The sequence below is a fragment of the Perognathus longimembris genome, chromosome 25, assembly GCF_023159225.1.
Source record: "Perognathus longimembris pacificus isolate PPM17 chromosome 25, ASM2315922v1, whole genome shotgun sequence".
In the NCBI taxonomy this organism is placed as follows: domain Eukaryota; kingdom Metazoa; phylum Chordata; class Mammalia; order Rodentia; family Heteromyidae; genus Perognathus; species Perognathus longimembris.
In genome coordinates, this window is record NC_063185.1 from 16,774,616 (window position 1) to 16,794,155 (window position 19,540).

The 19,540-nt window shown below is 41.2% G+C and overlaps 1 protein-coding gene across 2 annotated transcripts in view; it reads left to right on the plus strand.

Annotated features, from left to right (window-relative positions):
- Positions 1 to 1,171: 1,171 nt before the first annotated feature.
- The window catches only part of Cnot6 (CCR4-NOT transcription complex subunit 6), a 34,172-nt gene continuing 15,803 nt past the window's right edge, over positions 1,172 to 19,540 (plus strand). Inside the window, exons 1-4 of one of the 2 annotated variants that reach the window (XM_048334000.1) lie at positions 1,172 to 1,584; positions 9,586 to 9,699; positions 13,562 to 13,748; positions 13,888 to 13,973. In XM_048334000.1, coding sequence (XP_048189957.1) covers positions 9,588 to 9,699; positions 13,562 to 13,748; positions 13,888 to 13,973 — 385 coding nt within the window. In that variant the 5' untranslated portion in view covers positions 1,172 to 1,584; positions 9,586 to 9,587. The remainder of the gene's footprint in view (positions 1,585 to 9,585; positions 9,700 to 13,561; positions 13,749 to 13,887; positions 13,974 to 19,540) is intronic. The other variant, XM_048333999.1, reaches the window with a different exon arrangement.

Consider the following 19,540-nt stretch of genomic DNA (forward strand, 5'->3'; position numbering starts at 1 on the left):
AGGGGTCTTGTGAACTTTCCTGCCCCAACTGCCTAATCGCAGACTTCCAAATAACTAGGATTACAAGCATGAGCCACAGTTGCCAGCCCAGCTTGCTTTCAAGACAGAGTCTTGATTAATCTTGATTAAACCACTGACCTCCAATCTCCACTTCCTAGTAGCTGGGATGAACCCCCCACACCTGGCTCCTCACTCATTTCTTCAGAGTGGATTTTCCAGAGAAGAGTGGGTAGCAGTACACCCTAGTTTGCCATGTGGGTAGTGGTGGTGGTCTATGTGCGGAGGGAGCTCTGGCTTGTCCTTGCCGTATCCTTAAGTGCACACGTTACTGTGTTTTAACACCTGTGGGGTGTTGTGCCCCTAGATTGAGAGCTTCTTCAGGACAGGTGGGGGTCTGATTCCTCTGTGTGCCAGAACTGCCAGTCAACAAATGTTTCTTGATGCCAACATCGTATGACACAGCCCAGTCTTTTCTCTGATTACCTTCCACCACCAGTTTTCCCTGAACCAGAGTACTTTGTTCTTCGGATACTATTATGCTTACTCAGGCTGGAACCCCACCACCAAAAAACTGTCCATTCATTCATTCTCCCGACTGAGTTATCATTCATTCATGAGTATAAATGGGCTCTCTCTCTCTCTCTCTCACATATATATGTATATATATGTATATACACACACACACACACACATTTTGTCGTTAGGAAGATCAAGACACCGGCTGAGGTGAATTCTGAGATCCTAATCTGTGTTCCCACGTGATTGACAGGTCAAGGCTTTAAGGAAGAGGAAGAGGAAGACGCGAGAGGAGGATGGAGAGAAAAAGGGGGATAAAAGCGAGAACCCAAGGAAAAGGGGCAGACCTAGATAAAGCAAGGAGGAGCCTTGGGAAGGGGCGGGAGGGGGAGGGAAACAGCCCGGACAAGGAAACTCGAGAGAGAGCGGGAAGGGAAGAACCCAAGGAGGACTGAACTGCGTCGGGCCGGCTCACTGTCCTCCCGTGGCGGGGGGGGGGCAGGGGGCGGGGCTTAAGGCCAGTGACGAGCGAATAACGAATCCGTCCCCCCCCGGGCTTCCGACGCGGGATGGTCGCGCCCGGCGGCGGCGGGCCAATGGGCGCTCGGGATGTTGGAGCGGCGGTGGCGGTCGGGGTTGCTCGCTGGCTGGGGGTAGGCGGCGGCCGCCATGATGCTTGTTTGCTTTCAATGAAAACGAGGGGGGCGCGGAGGAGGAGGCGTCGGCGTCGGTGGCGGCGGCGTCGACGGCGCGGAGGCGAAAGCGGTGGCGGCGGCGACGGGCACAGCGAGGAGGGCGAGGCCGGGGGCCGAGAAAGCGGGAGGGCGTAGTGGCGGCCGGTCGGGGCGGCGGAGGCGGGCAGCTTGAAGCGGTGGCGCTCGGAGGGGGAACAAAGAGCGGCGGCTGAGGCGGCAAACGAGCGGCGGCGGCGGCGGCGGCGGCGCTGCAGCAGCGGGCGGGACTGGTATGGTGGTTCCACAGGTCAGACCCCGCTGCACTCACAGGGAGGAGGCGGCGGCGGCGGCGGCGGCGGCGGTGGAGGTGGAGGAAGGCGTCGCTCCTCGAGAGGTGAGCGAGGCCCGGCCCGGCCCGGGGCGCGCTGCTGATCCCAACCCCCCCCCCCCCCCCGCTCGGTCCGCTCAGCCCGCTCAGCCGGGACCTGGGGGAGGGGGGGTGGGGGCGCGCGCGGGGCTCCAGTCGCGGGCAACTTTATATGTAGTTTCCGTGCGTGGCGGCCACACGCCGCTCTGGTGAACTGACTTCTGGCTGTTGCGGGGGGGGGGGAGTGGGGTGTGTGGGGTGGGGGAGGGGGTTGTCGCCCGCTTCCCTCCCTCCCTCCCTTCCTCCCCCTTTTCCCCGGGTCTCCCTCTCCCCCCCTCAGGGCGACCGGATCGCCATCCCGCCCCTCCCCGGGCCGCGCCACCCGTCCTCCACCCCCACCCCTCCCACACCCCCGTTCCTCCCAGTGCGGGAGTGTAGGGAGGGGGGGGTTGATTGACGGTAGGGGCGGGTATCCGCCTCCAGGACACCCCCTCCTCTACTCTCCCTTCCTCCCCTTTCCGATTCTAGTCCCCCCCCCCCCCCACCCCCTGGGACTCGTGGGGCCTCGACGGGTGGCAACTTCTGAGAAAGTGGCTTTATGGGGTTTGCGCTCTATGGAACTTTGCACTACGCGAACGTTGTTACCGCCTGGCGGGAAAGCGACTGTAGTGGTTCCTTCCCCCCTCCACCTCCCCCCCCCTTTTCTTCTCTTCCCAACTCATTTCTCTGTTTTACTTATTTTCTGCCTGAACTGACCTCGAACCTCGATCCTTCGGGTCACAGCGTCCCTGAGTAGCTAGGATTACAGGCAGGTTGAGCCACCAGCACCCTGGCTTCCCCAAGTATTTTAGATTCAACTTAACCGCTCGTTATTTTGGGGGTGGAGGTGGGGAGAGAAGGGATCGAGATGAATTATATGGTTAGGGAAGCACTTTTAGCACCCAGATGATTCGATGGTATTGCTGAGGACTCGGAGATTGTACTTAATACTTGAAAGCAGTTGTGTGTGTTTTTTTCCCCTTTATAATCGCTGCCCCATTTTGTTATTTTTATTTTTTTCAACTCAAGTCGTTGGCTCTTAAACCCCTCCCCTTTGGTTTCCTTTGACTCTCCTCCCTCGCCTTCCTGAGAGATCCTGCTAACCCAACACCTGTAGTCTTTCCTTTAACTGTTAACAGCAAATGGCAACATTGTGAATGGTCTCAGTGCCTGACCTTCTTGGATTTACTGTAAGCTGATGTTGAAATAATCTGCTTGAATTTGAGTTCCTATATTTAGTTGTTTTACCTGTGGACTGGATAGTGCTGAATATCCTTACCTGCTTGTAGCTGAGATTTTTTTTTTTTAACTTTGGAGAGGAAGAGTGTGAATACTGAATAAATGTAAAATGGTGTGTGATACAGCACTTTGTATTCTCACAATATACTGGAATTTACCGCCATTCCAAACAGTTTTAGGCTGATAATAGCCGTTGAACAAAAGGTGCTAAAGACCTTCTAATTGTTTAGACAGTTGACACAGTCTTTAGAATGTGATTGCCTTTTGGAATAATTTAGTGTAAAAATTGTGCAGCTTTAGACATATGTTTGCTGCCATCTTACTTGAAACAAACCATTTGAACAGCTGCCCAGGAGACCTAGAAAGATGAAAGTATCTTGCCCAAGATAATTTGAGGGAAGGATAAGGTTCTGTCTGCTGGCAAGTGCACATGGAAGTGTGAGGTAATTGCTACAGATTTGTTTGAACAGGATGTTCTTCCATTTAAGGTAGATCTGTGAGGTCTTTACTTAGTAGTTGAACACAGATATCTTCTGAAATGGACAAAAGTATTCTAGAAAAGATACAGACTTTCCAGTGAAACCAAAGATTTCCCCCAGAAAGGCATTCCTTCTGAAATTTCACATTGTGTCCTGATCACTGTTGATGTAGCCCAGGAAGCTGCTTTTATAGGCAACTTCTGATTTCTTAAACCTTGTTGGCAAGGGAAAATAAAACAATAGTTGCTGGGAAAATTCAGGCTATTTCTTGTGAGTATGTAGAGCTTGGTCTTGACTACAAATAAAGACCTTGTACAGATTCACCTACAGTGCTTGTACCTTGTAAATATATATTTGGTTAATGTATATATTTTTATTATTTAGTAGTTGTACAAAGGGGTTACAGTTCTATAAGTCAGGTTATGAGCAGAGCACAATGCTTTTTGTCAATATCACACACCCCTATAACCTGTCCACACCCCATAACCTTGAGTTACATAATCTTTAAAGCAACCCCTTTCCATATCAAAGTGTAGCAGAAAAGGATAACATATGTAAGGCATATTGGAATAAGTGGCTAAGGCAGCTTGTGTTTGTAAAATCCTTAGGATATGAGAGATGAGGGGTTAGTACCTCAGTACATTTGTAACCTGCTCCCATGTGCAAGGTCCACTGGTTGAGAAGCTCTGGCTTAAAATATTTGTTACTTTGAAAAAAAGTCCACACAAGTTGAGCTAAGAATGTATGTTTTATTGGAGAATAGACTTGGATCTATGGGTACATATACTTGTTCTGGCTAGAACTTAATTATTTTGTAGGAAACACTAGTTTTAATCCTCATACCTTAGTATCTGCAAAACCTTTTACTGATGTACTTTTTCCTTTAGAGGTAGCCAACTTGAAATGAGATGTGATAGAACATTGTATGTAGTTAAATATTGAATACATCAAGTTGTAATCACACTGTACATTTAGCTCATAATCATTAGCATACAATAGTATGCACCGGATTTTGGCATTTGAAGGAGTAAAGAATCATCCTTCTGTCACACTCATAAATCCCCATACCCCTTTTAAAACAAGGTCAACAAGTTTCATTGTTCTCATTAAGTACCTCAACCATATTGAGCCTCATTGACCCTCCATTCCCCCTCTGTGTCTACTTCTCGCTCTAGCAGAGCCTGTTTTACCAACCTGTCACTTTTTAGTGAATATTAGTTAGACATGAAATTTCACAATGGTATTTCATGTCTAATTACATTGTGTTTTAGTACGATTATCCCCCTCTATTGCTTTCCCCATCTTCCCTGCTCCCTATTTAACAGCTTTCAGCAAGTTTTTTTATGTAATATAGGCAACATATATTTTGATATTATTCATTCTCCATTATTTTCTTTCCCTTTTTCTCTTTTACCACCAAACAGTCTCACCATTACAATCATATTTTCTCCATATTTATGTCTACTGATGTACACACATGTTTCTTTTAGGTCTAGATCCCTCAGTGAGCAAAAACACACTTGGCTTTTGGGGCTTGGTTTACCTTGCTCAAATGGCTGACATTTATATGTTCTTGGTAACTCAAATTACCATGTCAGTTCCTATCACTTGATGGCCATGGTGCTTGGGCACTGAGAATGCAGTTTCTGCTAACATGTAGTGAGAACATAGGCTTAATATTCACTCCTTAATTTCAGTTGCTTTGGAAGAGCAGAGAATGATTAAATTTAGGGGAGAGTGTGGTGCCAGTTTACAAAAAGTATCACTGAGTAGGAGCTTGCCAAACTAGGAAGGAGAGTCATTTTCCACAGAAGGAACAGCGAGTTTGCTGAGGTGTCAAGTGTTGGGGTAAGGCCAATGGTGCGATGTTCCTGGAACGGCAGGAGTGACTTGAGAGGAACTTGAAAAGTTGTATCCTGCCCAGATTTTAAAGGATCATGTTTGGTAAGCTTAAGTTTCTGCCTTTTTTCCTAGCGCAAGGAGAGAGCCCTCCAAAAGGAGATTTTTTTTTTTTTAAAAAAATGGGAGCAAAGTTAGAGAACAGCTGATACTAGTGTGGAGAATAGGGTGCGGAGACTGTACATGTAAAAATCAAGTCACATTTGAGATGATGAGGTAGTGACTGAAACTTTTTTAATGTGGATTTGTGGTATGTGTAGTCCAGTTTGTAAGGGACTTGAGTTGCTCTATGATATAGGGTCATTTGTAAACAAAATGTCAGTATGTTTTGGAAGAACTTAAAAGAAGTGAAAAAGAATGAAAGTCCCGAATGGTACCCAAGTTCAGGAATTTAATTGTTAGGCATAGGTAGCCTGTAGAACTTAGCTGGAAATATTACCCCTATGTTTACCAGAAGGCAAATCTTGAAGTTAAAGTTATCAATGTACCATCCTAAGGAGCATGAATTCTTGTGCCCTCCCACGGAGACCCAGGAAGGGAACCATGTCTTTAGTCAGCGTTTCCACACTGTGTATACTGCCTGCCCATCCACACTGTCTGTCGGCTTGTTGTGGCATCACAGTGCTAATGTTCAATCCTTATTTTGTCTAGTGTCCCTAGAGCACAAGAACAGTGGTGCTGGAGAATTGGATATTCAAAAGAGACATCATAAAATGTTTCATTGAGAAGGTGAAACTTCTCAAAGGAAAGGAAAAAACCTGATGCTGAGTTTGCTGAGAGCCATGATACAAATGAATCTTTCACGTGATATGAAGGGGAACGAAATCTGTGCTGTCACAAATCAAAAGTTTACAGCCACTTTAGATGTAAAAGCTCCAGACTTTTAAGGGCTCAGTATTATTCACAGTTTCATGCCTCTGCTGGAGGGCTCTTGGAATACATTCTCCACAGTTAAGGGGAAGCTACCCTATTACATAACAGTTGAGCTTTAGGAGCCCATTTGCTTTTAGATTTTCAGGTAGGTTTCTGTTGTTTTTGTGGGGCTTGAACTCAGGGCCTGGGCCACTGTCACTGAGCTTTTGTAATCAAGGCTAGTGCCCTACCACTTAGAGCCACAGCTCCACTTCTTGTTTTCTGGTGGTTAATTGGAGGTAAGAGTCTCATGGACTTTCTTTCCTGGGCTAGCTCAAACCATGATCCTCAGATGTCAGCTTCCTGCATAGTTGAGATTATAGGCGTGAGCCACTAGCACCCAGCTCAGGTAGGGTTTTGTGCTGTGGCCTGAGCTGGTCTCAGATTTCAAGCCTCCCTTTCCTCTGGAATAACTGAGATTATAGACATGAATAACCATACCTGGCTTTGTTTTTAAGATGAGTTTTTGCTGACTTGTTTCCCAGGCTAGCTTAGCCTGTGCTCTCTCCTGAGCAAGTGTGATTAATAATCATGCCATCATACCCAGCCCAGTATATTGAGGGGTGTGTGTCTCTGTCTGATCTTGGGGCTTGAATTCAAGACTTGGGTACTGTTCCTAGCTCAAGGCTAGCTAGCACTCTGTCACTGGAGCCACAGCTCCACTTCTAGCTTTTGGTGGTTGATTGGAGATAAGCGTTTCATGAACTTTCTGCCTTGGCTGGCTTTGAACTGTAATCCTCAAATCTCAGCTTCCTGAGTAGCTAGGATTACAGGCCTGAGCCACTGGCGCCTGGCATTATTGGTATTCTTAAGTCAATTTAGTATTAGTGCTTTCATTTAATTTCTTTGATTCATAAGCATTCTCTTAAAAGGAAAATACTGGCTCCCAACTACTAAGTATTTGCTTAATTTTACAATGTGAAATAAGTGTAATGCAGTGCTTTACTTACCTTTTCACAGCTGTGTGATTTTTCCATAGTATGGATAGCTGAACAGAAACTTAACAATATGTTTTTATTTATACCTATGTTGCTTCCCATGTTTTTCTTCTCAAACAGTACTGTTGTATGTACTTAATTGGGACAAAGTATGTAGGTTGTATGTTTTCTTAGTAATTACTTATCTGAAAGAGTCCTTTGATTTGCCTTACACTTGACCAAAGAATACTTTACTCTCTCACACTTGTCCAAATAATACTTTGTACCTGTTAAGACTTACATAAAATGCATGGTCAAAGTTAGGAACAAGAGACTGCTCCCAAAGCAGGGTTTATTGGGAATAGCAGGGGATTGCAGTCTGGAATATGTGTGCTGTGATGGACCACCCAAAGAGATTGAGGCAAGGGAAGAGAAATATCCTCCAGGCTGATTTGAAACAAAGTCCATTGCTTACTGAGCTTGTTGCAGGAATTGGCTTATTGGTGGAGGTGGCTGTGTCCTCTGCAAGTGACTGTCTAATACATTAGTTCTCCCTTACGTTACCTTGGTGTACTACTGTATTAGTTCCTATTACCTTCTGCTGAGATAACTTTAGGATGGCGGGTTCCCTGAGTAGCAAGGAGGGCTATTCACCTGATGATCCGAGGTTTGAAAATTTCAGCCCACTTTAATGACCTGTAAGAAAGAGAAGAGACCTATAGATGCAGCTCTGTAAGACAAGAGCTGGGGATATAACCTAGTGATAGTGCTTGCCTAGCACACACAAGGCTCTGGGTCCATCCCTAGCACTACAGACAGTAACAGTAGTGTAACCTGTTGAGCAACAATAGTTGATGAACTAGGAACTGCTAGGAGGGTTGCTTGCCTGGAGAGGGGAGCTCTTCTCCCATATATATCCCTTTGATAGCTCTTTATCTGGCTGTTCATTTGTATCCTTTGTAAATACTCTTGTATAATAAACTAGTGGACTTATGTAAAATGTTTCTCTTGAGTTCTGTGGGTCATCTTTGCCCCAAAGGAGGGAGTAAAGGGAACCCCATTCATAGCTGGATGTTGGTAACAAGTTTTTAAGTGACAGCCTTCGGCTTAAGATATCTAAATTTGGGACTGGATTGTGGGACTGAGCCCTAAAACTGTAGGATCTTTAATTCCAGTTATTTAATACCAGGATTGGACTGAATTATATGACAGCCAGTGGTGTTCACTGGACAATTGCTTGTTGTGTGGGGAAAAACCTTCATATACCATATTATAGAAGTGTTAAGTGTGAGAGTAGAGAGGATATTTTCTTTATGGTGGATCTATTCTTTTGTTTATAGAGGTAGAGAGAGGTCCACTGTGGCATACTTTTTTGGCTAGATATCAGTTTCCATTGGTGGGTTTTAGTTTCGGTGTTTACAGTTTTGTAGTTAGAAATCATTTTCTTATGGGAGAACCCAAATATTTGATGCTTTCCAGATTTTGGTCAAGTATAAGTTTGATTCTTGGTACAAAAGTAGACTAGAAGCGGTTACCTCCTTTCATTAAGTCTGATTTCAGCAACTCTTTCTGCTTCCCTCCTACCTAGAGAAGGTTAAAATATGGGGTATTTAGGGCTTCACTCAGGAGCTCCTAATGTACTACTAGGCTAAGGGTTGAGGGGTAGCTTACTACCCTGGGCTGTTATAAGTATCTTTATTCTGGTCTGCTTCCTTTGTTTTTCTTGTCTTTTATCTTTTTTTCATCAGATAAATTACTGTAGCACTTCCCTACAAATCTGGTCTCTTCCAATCCCCTCATGCACCACAGACAGACAGATATACACACACACATACTTGCACACGCATAGACTCTTCTGGAAGTGTGATGTGGAGTTAGAGTGTATTCCTAAACGCTCATCCCCTATTGTTTTTTTTTTTTCCACTAACGATATTCAGTCTGACTGTCCTCAATTTCAGTGCTTCAGGATAGTTTGTATTTTAATTCATTGTGCCTAGGTTTGGGTTTTTGTTTCACACCCCTGACTTTCCCATGAAAGCATATAAGTTTATAAGTATAAGCATCATGTAGGTTTTGTTTTTTTTTTTTTTGCCAGTCCTGGGGCTTGGACTCAGGGCCTGAGCACTATCCCCAGCTTCTTTTTGCTCAAGGCTAGCACTGTGCCACTTGAGCCACAGCGCCACTTCTGGCCATCTTCTACATATGTGGTGCTGGGGAATTGAATCCAGGGCTTCATGTATACGAGGCAAATGTTCTTGCCAGTAGGCCATATTCCCAGCCCCCAGGTTTTAGGTTTAATACACTATTCCCTAGCTTAACAGGATCCTGGTGGTCAAGACAAACTGAATATCCCATGAATGATCAGAGTTGAATGAATATAAATTGGACTCAAAATCATCCATTTTTCCAAGGAATTCTGGGTTTCTTATTTTGTGGAAAATAGTATTTAGAAATTTTGATATAGATACCTGCTTTGAAAAGGTGTTATCTTTTATTTATTGATTCTTCAGAATACTGATTGGGTTCTTTTCTTCATCTCATAGGCATGCCCAAAGAAAAATACGAGCCGCCTGACCCTCGGAGGATGTACACAATTATGTCCTCTGAGGAAGCAGCAAATGGAAAGAAATCACACTGGGCAGAGCTTGAAATAAGTGGTAAGAAATGTGCACATGAATTATGGTATGGTAATTAAAGAGATGGTAGGAAAATAAGTTTACTCTGGCAACACATGAAAGAAAACATCGTATTTCACAAGTGCTCATTTTCACAGGAAGACTTGGTGGAAAGAACGTGGTTTTCAGTCAATTCAAAACTCATTCTTTGTTCTTATTCTCAGTGTCCTTTTATAAAATGGGGGAAATAAAACCAGAGATGAAGTGAACATTAACCAATTCTGGTATTAAATTTAAGCTTCTGTATTTTCAAATAATAGACTTCCAGTGGGGGCAGGAAGTGACTATTCTGTATAAGTTTGGGGATAGATTCCCTTTTCCTCATTCATTTCCTTTTTAGTCTGCACCTCTGAGGACAGTATTAATTCAGAAATAAAATCTTGAGAACATTAGGCAGATCTCAAATTCTCTTCTATCTTATTACAATCTAGATGTACCAAATAAATATACAAACTCCTAGACTTACTAGGAATATTCTTTCCCAGCAGCCCGGCTGGTGTGAATGCCATCTAAAATGTTCTAGAGTTGAACTCATTTTAACTTCTCATTGCAACCAGTGCTTAAGAAATTTGTTGTCAGTGTTGGCTTATTATGCTTCCTCCTTCTTCCTTCCTGTTTGTCCTAATTCTTTTTTTTTTTTTTTTGCCAGTCCTGGGCCTTGAACTCAGGGCCTGAGCACTGTCCCCAGCTTCTTTTTGCTCAAGGCTAGCACTCTGCCACTTAAGCCACAGCACCACTTCTGGTCGTTTTCTTTTTTTTTTTTTTTTGGCCAGTCCTGGGCCTTGGACTCAGGGTCTGAGCACTGTCCCTGGCTTCTTCCCGCTCAAGGCTAGCACTCTGCCACTTGAGCCACAGCGCCGCTTCTGGCCGTTTTCTGTATATGTGGTGCTGGGGAATCGAACCTAGGGCCTCGTGTATCTGAGGCAGGCACTATTGCCACTAGGCTATATCCCCAGCCCTGGTCGTTTTCTATATATGTGGTGCTGGGGAATTGAACCCAGGGCTTCATGTATATGAGGCAAGTGTTCGTCCCAGTAGGCCATATTCCCAGCCCTTGTCCTAATTCTTGACTTCTGAAAAATACAAAACAAATATTGCCCTCTTTCACCTGTCCCTGGGTAAACATAAATGCCCTTCTCTGCGGCCATGGTAGAGATAGCTAGCCACAGGAGTGTCTCCTTTTCCCTCTTGATTTCTAGAATGCTTGCTCTTTTTGGAGGGTATGGGGGGCAGTCTTGGGGCTTAAACTCAGGGCCTGGACACTGTCCCTGAGCTTCTTTTTGTTCAAGGCTAGCACTCTACCACTTGAGCCACAGCGCCACTTCTGACTTTTTCTGTTGATGTGGTGCTGAGGAATCAAACCCAGGGCTTCATGCATGCAAGGGAAGCACCCTACTGCTAAGCCACATTCCCAACCCTTCATTTATCTCTTAAGACATGTTTTTCTGGCTTACCTCATCCCTGTTTTATGGGGGAACTTCGATTGCATGCATGTGTGACTGTTGTACTAAGTATCATTGATGTAATTTTGTTTTGTTCCTTAGTATTTTCTTTTCCTGTCCTTTGATCCTGGAGAGTTCTCTTCAAATTCACTAATTTTCTTCAGTGTCTGATCTGTTAGTTACATGCAGTGTTTTATGTTAGATGTTAGTACAACTTGTTTGGTTTAAGAGTGTCTGTGTTATCTGTCATTTCTGTCTCTTGGTATGTTAGTCTTCCATCTTCTTGATCATATAGAATATAGCTGTTGTACAGTTTTGATGTTTGCCTATTAGTTACTATTATCTTGATTTTTAAAACATTGTTATTAGCATATATTATTCTGGGGAGTTTTTTGTGATATTCCACATATGTTGCAACGTACTCTGGTTAAATTAGCTCCCTCTTACTGTCCCTCATCCCCTCTTACCTTCTTAAAACAATCTGAATAGGTTTTTTTATGTGAACTGTTTTGACAATATTCATTCTTCACTCTTGATTTGCCTTTCTACCTTTCATGGTACTCATCTGTCAACAGCATATCTTGCTTTACTGTCATCCTTTTTCTTCTTTTTGGTGTACATTAGTGTACAAAGGGATTAAGTTTTCTTATATTGTCTTCAACCATTGCTGTTCCTTTTTTCTATCCCTCTTCTCATTTCCTCCAAGCAGTCCCACAATTACAATAATTCACCATGATGGTCTCACATTCTGTTTGTTTTCTTACAAATGGTACATTTTCTTTTTTTAAGTTCACTGAGTAATATTACACATACACACATACACTGGTTTGTTTTTTTTTTTAGCTTTTTGTTGGTTATTTTGCACCTCAGCTGATTGCATAGTTGCTATTGTGAACAGAGATGTAATAAGCATGACCATGCAGGTATTTTTCTCATCTATTTATTTAGACTCCTTTGAATATATGCCCAAGAGTGGTTTGGCACATAGATATTGTAAAATATCTACTAGTTTTATTATTGTTACTTTTCTTAAGTCTCTCCCACCCTAGCCCTAGTAGTAAGGTTTAAACTTGAACCATGCCTCCAGCCCTTTTTCTGTCTTTCATTTTTTAAAAGAGGCTCTTATGCGGAGGCTGAAGCCAACCTCAAGGTCTGAGTACTTTTTTACTCTGGCTGGCCTTGTTCTTCCATCCTCATCTCTGCTTTGGCATAGCTAGGATACCATTTTACCTTTAAGTAGTTCTACATAATTTTAAGAGTGTTGTTATAGGATGCAATTAAGTTACCAGAAAAAAACATTTTCATTCTTTTGCACTTTGATCTTAACTTTTCCTGACACTAGAGCAGCTGTAAGTCAAGGACTAATTCCTACTATTAAAAAGACCTGATGCCTTGTGAGTTAAAAGATACATCTAAATTAGAAGTAAGTCTTAAAGTAGCTTTCCAGCCACTAGATGATAATCAGCTCTTAACAGTTGACTTATTTCTATTATATATGCTTGCTCATTTTTTTTTTCAGATTAGATCCTGAACCATTAAGGCGATTACAGAAAAAGTTTACATTGTTGAAACTATTGACTTCTTAATCAAGAAATTACAAAGTACAAATTTATTATTGCATTCAAAAATACTGTCATTTGATTCTACCTGAATTCTGTCTCTTCTTTTACTTGATTATATAGTTACAATTTAACATCTGAAATATTTCTGGACAGTACAGATTTTGCTTATGATTCTTTTAAAAATTATTTGTAGTTTTTATTTGTAACTGTGCAAAGGGTTGCCATTTATGAATACAGTGTGTCTTGATCAATATCATTCTCTTCCAACCCCATTTCTTTCCTCAGTTGTCTTAATTTTGTAGGATATGCATTGAATTTTATGATTGCATCCTCTCCCGCCTTTCCTCTCTGACATGATTCTTGATCATAGATACTTGAGTACTCTGGTCTTAATCCCAACTGAGGATACCTCGCTTCCCTTTACTTTTTAGTTAGAATTCCTTTTTCTTTTTAATGTCACAGTATAGATAAAAACAGCCTTTGAGACACTGGAATTTGATTTTGTTTTGCATAAATTTAAATCAGTCATGTTTAAATATTAGAGCGGTCAGTGTAAATTATTCATATTCTGTACAATAAATGAGGTCATTTAAAAGGATACATTATTTGTGCTTTTAAAAACATAGTCTTAAGTATTGTGTACACTCTAAATTTTTGTTTCAATCTGCTAAGTAGAAGGTTTCTAAACTAAAATAGCAGTTTAGATTCCTCTATTAACCTTTCCTACATTTCTGGTTATGTTACTAATCATTACATCTAAATCTTATTTAATTCACAGACCAAATTTATATTATAGAGACCACTATATAATCCTTCCCTTTTTTCCATTCCTTCTTACAGGAAATGTGAGAAGTTTAAGCTCATCTTTGTGGTCACTAACTCACTTGACAGCTTTGCATCTGAGTGACAATTCCTTGTCCCGCATTCCTTCAGACATTGCCAAGCTTCACAATCTGGTGTATCTGGACCTGTCTTGTAATCAAATCCGTAGTTTACCGGCAGAACTCGGAAACATGGTATCACTCAGGTATGCATGTTCAAGACTAGAAATTGAAATGTTAAAAAAAAATTTCCACTTCTTAGGTTCTTATTTTCCTAAATTATATGTTGATTTTAAGTATTAAAGTTAATATGTCTTCTGACTTCTGTAATTTTTCTGTCAACAGGGAGCTCCGTTTAAATGACAACCAGTTACGAGTTCTACCTTTTGAGCTGGGAAAACTGTTTCAGTTGCAAACTCTAGGCCTGACAGGTATAACTTTCTGTTTTTATGCTTCTTATAGTTTTATATGTCTTAGTCTCTAAAGAAGAGATAAGAGAATGCTTTCATCAGCGAATTTTTTTCCAGACCTCATCAGTTTTTCTCATGTGATGGCTAATCTGTAGACTGCTAGTGTTTTGTTTTCTTTTTTTGCTCCTAGCCTAAGGTTGCGTTTGTGGGGAGGTGGGGGGTGCTAGTCCTGGGGACAGTCCCTAAGCTTTTTTGCTCAAGGCTATCACTCTACCACATAAGCCACAATTCAACTACTTTTACAGTAGTTAATTGGAAATAAGTGTCCCATGGACTTTCTTGCCCAGGACTTTCCTGCCTGGGCTGGCTTCTGAGATATGCAGATCTCATCCTTCTGAGTAGTTAGGATTATAGACATGAGTTTTTCATTTTATTATAAATAGCTTACTTTTCTTGGTTCATATCACAAAATAATGTATACTCATAAAATACTAAAGAAAATAAGTAGAATATTTTGATCCATTGGGACCTGCTAATGAAGATTTCAATTTGAGTGTATTTTTTTAAAAAATTTGATTGATGAAGACTTGATTAATAAGATACAAATGGGAGCATAATCGATCCAGTAAAAACTTGTTTGAAACACATTTAATCTAGTACTATTAAAAGTCATGTTTTGGGGCTGAGAATATGACCTGGTGGTAGAGTGCTTGCCTCGTATACATGAGGCCCAGGGTTCGATTCCTCGGCACCACATATATAAAAAAAGCCAGAAGTGGTGCTATGGCTCAAGAGGTAGAGTGCTAGCCTTGAGCAGAAAGAAGCCAGGGACAGAAGCCCAGGCCCTGAGTTCAGGCCCCAGGACTGGCAAAAAAAAAAAAAAGTCATGTTTTAGCTCCGACACCTTGTGGCTCCATCTGTAATCCTAGCTACGCTGGAGGCTGAGATGTGAGGATCATGGCCTACAACCTTGGCAGTTAAGTCTGTGAGACTGTCTCCAATGAAACACCAAAAAAAGCCATGAGCTATGGCTCAAGTTGTGGCTCTGAGTTCAGTCTCCAGGACCAGCATCCGCAAAAAAGTCAGCTTTAATAGTGTGTCAAAGACCTGCACTTTTTTCTTAATTTTTTTGTTTGTCACATTTTTTTACTAGTCTTGAAATACTTAACATTAGTTTGTAGTTTGTTCAGGTTCTTAGATGTTGAGAAAAAGCCTTATGTCTCTGCACTTCAAGGGCTTTGTAACTTATACTATGTATTATATTACATATGCCCATTTATTTAGGATTTCCAAACTTTTTAACTTCTCACAATCACTTGCAAATTTTAACACAAGTAAGCATCTGAACATAAAGCTCTTGGGAGAAACATCTTTTCTTTTCTTTCTTTCTTTTTTTTGTGCTAGCACCAGGACTTGAATTCTGCCTCTCTAATCCTTGCTTGACTTTGTGGCTTATGGCTGGCTCTCTCTACCACAGTCTGCCAGTTGGCTGGTTAATTGGAGATGGAATCTTACAGATCTTTCTGCCTAGTCTGGCTTCAAACTTGGATCCTCCAGGTTCAGTCTCTTGAGTAGCTAAGATTACAGATGTGAGCTACTGGTTCCTGACATACATTAGGGTTTTTTGTTGTTGTTGTTGTTCTGTATTTGGTGCTGGTAGTGGAGCTTGAACTCAGGGCCTGAGTGCTCCCTTACCTTTCCGTTACCTTTTGTTCTCAAGGCTGGCATTGTACCACATCTCCACTTTCAGCTTCTAGGACTTTGTTGTCTGGACTGTCATCAAACCTTAACCTTCAGATCTCAGCTTCCTAAGTAGCTAGGATTACAAGCATTGAGCCACGGTCTGTCTGGCTACACCTGTGTTGGTTTTTCAGTTATTTGTGTTAATATTGGGGCTTGAATTCAGGGCCTTGGCACTGTCCCTTAGCTTTTTCTCTCAAGGCTGGTGTTCTACCACTTGAGCCATACCTCTGCTTTCAGGTTTTTGGTGGTTAATTGGAGATCAGTCTCATGGACTTTCCTGCCCAGTCTGGCTTTGAACTTCAACTTTCACAGCTTAGCCTCGTGAGTAGGTAGGATTACAGATGTGAACCACCAGTACCTGGCAAAACCCCTTTGTTTTTGATAATCCATTGCTCTTGCATTTCCAATGTTTTTATATTTTGCATCTGTATGTTTAAAGTTTCTTCCTTGGAGATACTGAGTGCAGTGACACAAATCTCAGGTGCCCCAGTGGGCAGTGCTACACATTCCTGTAATTGCAGCCTTTTTTTCACGAGTTCTTTTTGGACATGTCTATAATTTTTCTGGGCTTTTACAGGTTATACTTTAATTCTGATGTCTTTCCAGCTACTTCTTACATCATTTGTATCATCCTTGCTTTCTCAGTAACTTCTCTCAGATTTGTCAGAGCTCCTGTTATTTGAAAGCATAGAGTTATACTTCCTACATTATACATTATTCCAGAGCACAGTTATTTGTCTCTTGCATTTTATTTTCTTTAAAATGGATTGTTATAGGGTTCCTGTGTTTGTCACATTTTGTCTTTTCCTTTTCCTCACACTTTACTAGACTACAAAATTGAGTTAGGGTGAAGCTAAGACTTAAAGTACTAATTACGTACTTATTTACTTCTAAACTTTTTATTTTGAGATTTACATGCACTTGTAACCAGTAGCACAAAATGCTCCTTGTGTTCATTATACAATTTCTCTTACTGGTAGCATCTTTCAAGTTAAAGTACATTATTACAAGCAGAAAATACAATAGTACATTCTGTCAAGTAAGCCAGGCACACAAAAAAATATAATCTCACTGAAACATAAGTATAAACATCAAATTTATTGAAGAGCAAAATGGTGGCTACCAGATGCTATAGATGACAGGGGTTGCTCCATTTAGGTTGGAGGACTAGATCTGGTAGTTACTGAACAGCATGGTCATATAGTTAATAGTAACATATTGAACAAAATTACCGAAAGAATTGATTTTTAAATATTCTTACCACAAAGAAATAATGTGGTGGGGATGTTAAATAGCCTGATTGGATCATCCCACAATATTCATAAAATCATAAAATTCACTGCATTGTGTCCCATCCTTAGATACAACCATTTGTCATGTAACATTTCCATTATCAAAGGATCCCTCATGTTGTTTTGTTACAGTGTTGAGACTTTGTTTCCACTTCAGCTTCCCCTTTCTGACAGCTGCTGATTTATTCTCCTTTTACATAATGTTGTATTAATGGAATCTTATTGCACGTAGCCTTTTGAAGTGACTTAAAATTTAATTTAAATTTATTTTGAATTAGCACATATTAATATGGTATTTCATTATGATAATTTCATACAAGCATCCAGTGAGCTTAGGACATGTTCACACTCCATTACATTTCCATTACTCCTCCCTTTTTTTTTATTATACTGTTTTCATATATGTATATACACGTGTATGTGTGTAGTTTGATCTTTTACCATGTTTAATATTTTGAGCCCTACGTATATTCTAGATATCTTTTCCTGTTGAATAGCTGGTGAAGATTTTCTCACATTCTGTGGATTGTTTCTTTATTCTGGTAATGGTTTCTTTTGCTTTGCAAAAGATCACCTACCTGTTGCTAAGAGTGGGTATTGAAGTCTCCCAATATTGTTGAGGGCTCTCTGTGTTTGAGGCTAGTGGTGTTTATGTAATGAAGTTGGATGTAGTAATGATACATATATACTTACTAGCAGTCGTTATTTCCTCTGGATAGATATGTTCATTTATCAGTATAATGTGAACTTTTTTTGTCTCTGCAACTATTTGGGGTTTAAAGTCTATTTTGTCAGATACAAGTATTGGTATTCATGCCTGTTTTAGGGGTCCATCTGCTAAAAAGATTTTTTTCCTAGGCTTTCGGCCTAAGATAGTATTTGTTTTTGTGAGATCCATTTCTTATGTGCAACAAATGGTCCAGCCTTGGTTTTTAATCCAGTTTACCATTTTGTATTTTGGATGGCGAATTGAGAATACTAAATTTTTTTAATTGGTTAATATGTTGTTAATTCTTGCCATTTCCTTGTTACTGTAGTGTTTGATTCTTTTCTACTCTTTGTTTTCTTGAGAACTATTTTGTCTTCCATGTTTGAGTTTGGGTTTATGTTCTTCTGTGTTCAGGCTTGGCTTCCTTTGATTATCTTCTGCAGTGTTGGCCATAATTGCTTTAGCTTTTATCATGGAAGGTTTTTATTTCTCATTGAGTTAATGAAAGAGAGTTGAGTAATCTAGGTTGGCAGTTATTTTCATTCAGCACTTAAAATATATCATTTCATGCTTTCTTTGAGAAATCTGCCGTTCTCATGGCCTTGCCTTTTTAGATTATTTGACCCTTCTTGTAGCTTTCAATGTTTTTCTTCTTGTCTGTACTTAAACTATAATACGTCATGTAATGTTTCTGTTCTGGTCCTATTTGGAGTCATAAAGAACTCCTGTACTTGAATGGGCATCTATTCCCCCCCACCCCCCGTTTGTTTTTGTTTTTGTTTTTTTGGCCAGTTCTGGGCTTTAGACTCAGGGCCTGAACACTGTCCTTGGCTTCTTTTTCTTTTTTGCTCAGGGCTAGCACTCTGCCACTTGAGCCACAGCGCCACTTCTGGCCATTTTCTATATATGTGGTGCTGAGGAATCGAACCCAGGGCTTCACGTATACGAGGCAAGCACTCTTGCCACTAGGCCATATTCCCAGCCCATGGGCATCTCTTTCTTAAGACGTGGGAAGTTCTCTGCTTTTATTTTGTTAAATGTCTTTCCTATGCCTTTAGCTAACACCACTGTTTGTATGGTCATGGTTTGTAGATTTGGCTTTTAAAGGAGTTTTGAAGTTCTTGCATGTTCCTTAGTGCTTTTTTCTTTTTTTTTTGGCCAGTCCTGGGCTTGGACTCAGGGCCTGAGCACTGTCCCTGGCTTCTTCTTCCTCAGGGCTAGCACTCTGCCACTTGAGCCACAGCGCCACTTCTGGCCATTTTCTGTATATGTGGTGCTGGGGAATCGAACCCAGGGCCTCATGTATACGAGGCAAGCACTCTTGCCACTAGGCCATATCCCTAGCCCTTGTTTTTTTTTTCTTAACGCTGATTGATTCTTTAGGTGTTGTCTAGTTAGGTTGGTATGTATATCAAATAGTTTATTTATATTGATGATTAGTGTTTCATGGTGTAAAAGTCTCATGGTTTATTTAACCATTCACTTTTGGAATAAAATCTGAGTTGCTTCCAGTTTGTTGATATTATAAGTTAAGCTGCTAGACATCTAGTGTACAGAATATTGCAAGAACATGAGTTGTCATTTTTCTAGAGTAAGTGCCACTGCTTAGAGGCTTGCACTTACGAGGCAGGTGTTCTACCATTTGAGCCATGTCCCCTAGCCTTCATTGATTTGATTTTTTTTTTTAATAAGACCTCACTTTTACCCATGTCCACCTGGATTATCATCTTCCTATTTGCTAATAGCTGAGATGATATAGGCTAATAAGTAAGATAGGATCTCATGAACTTTCTGTTTGGGCTGCCCTTGATCTTCAATCCTAATGATCTTTGCCTCCTGAATAG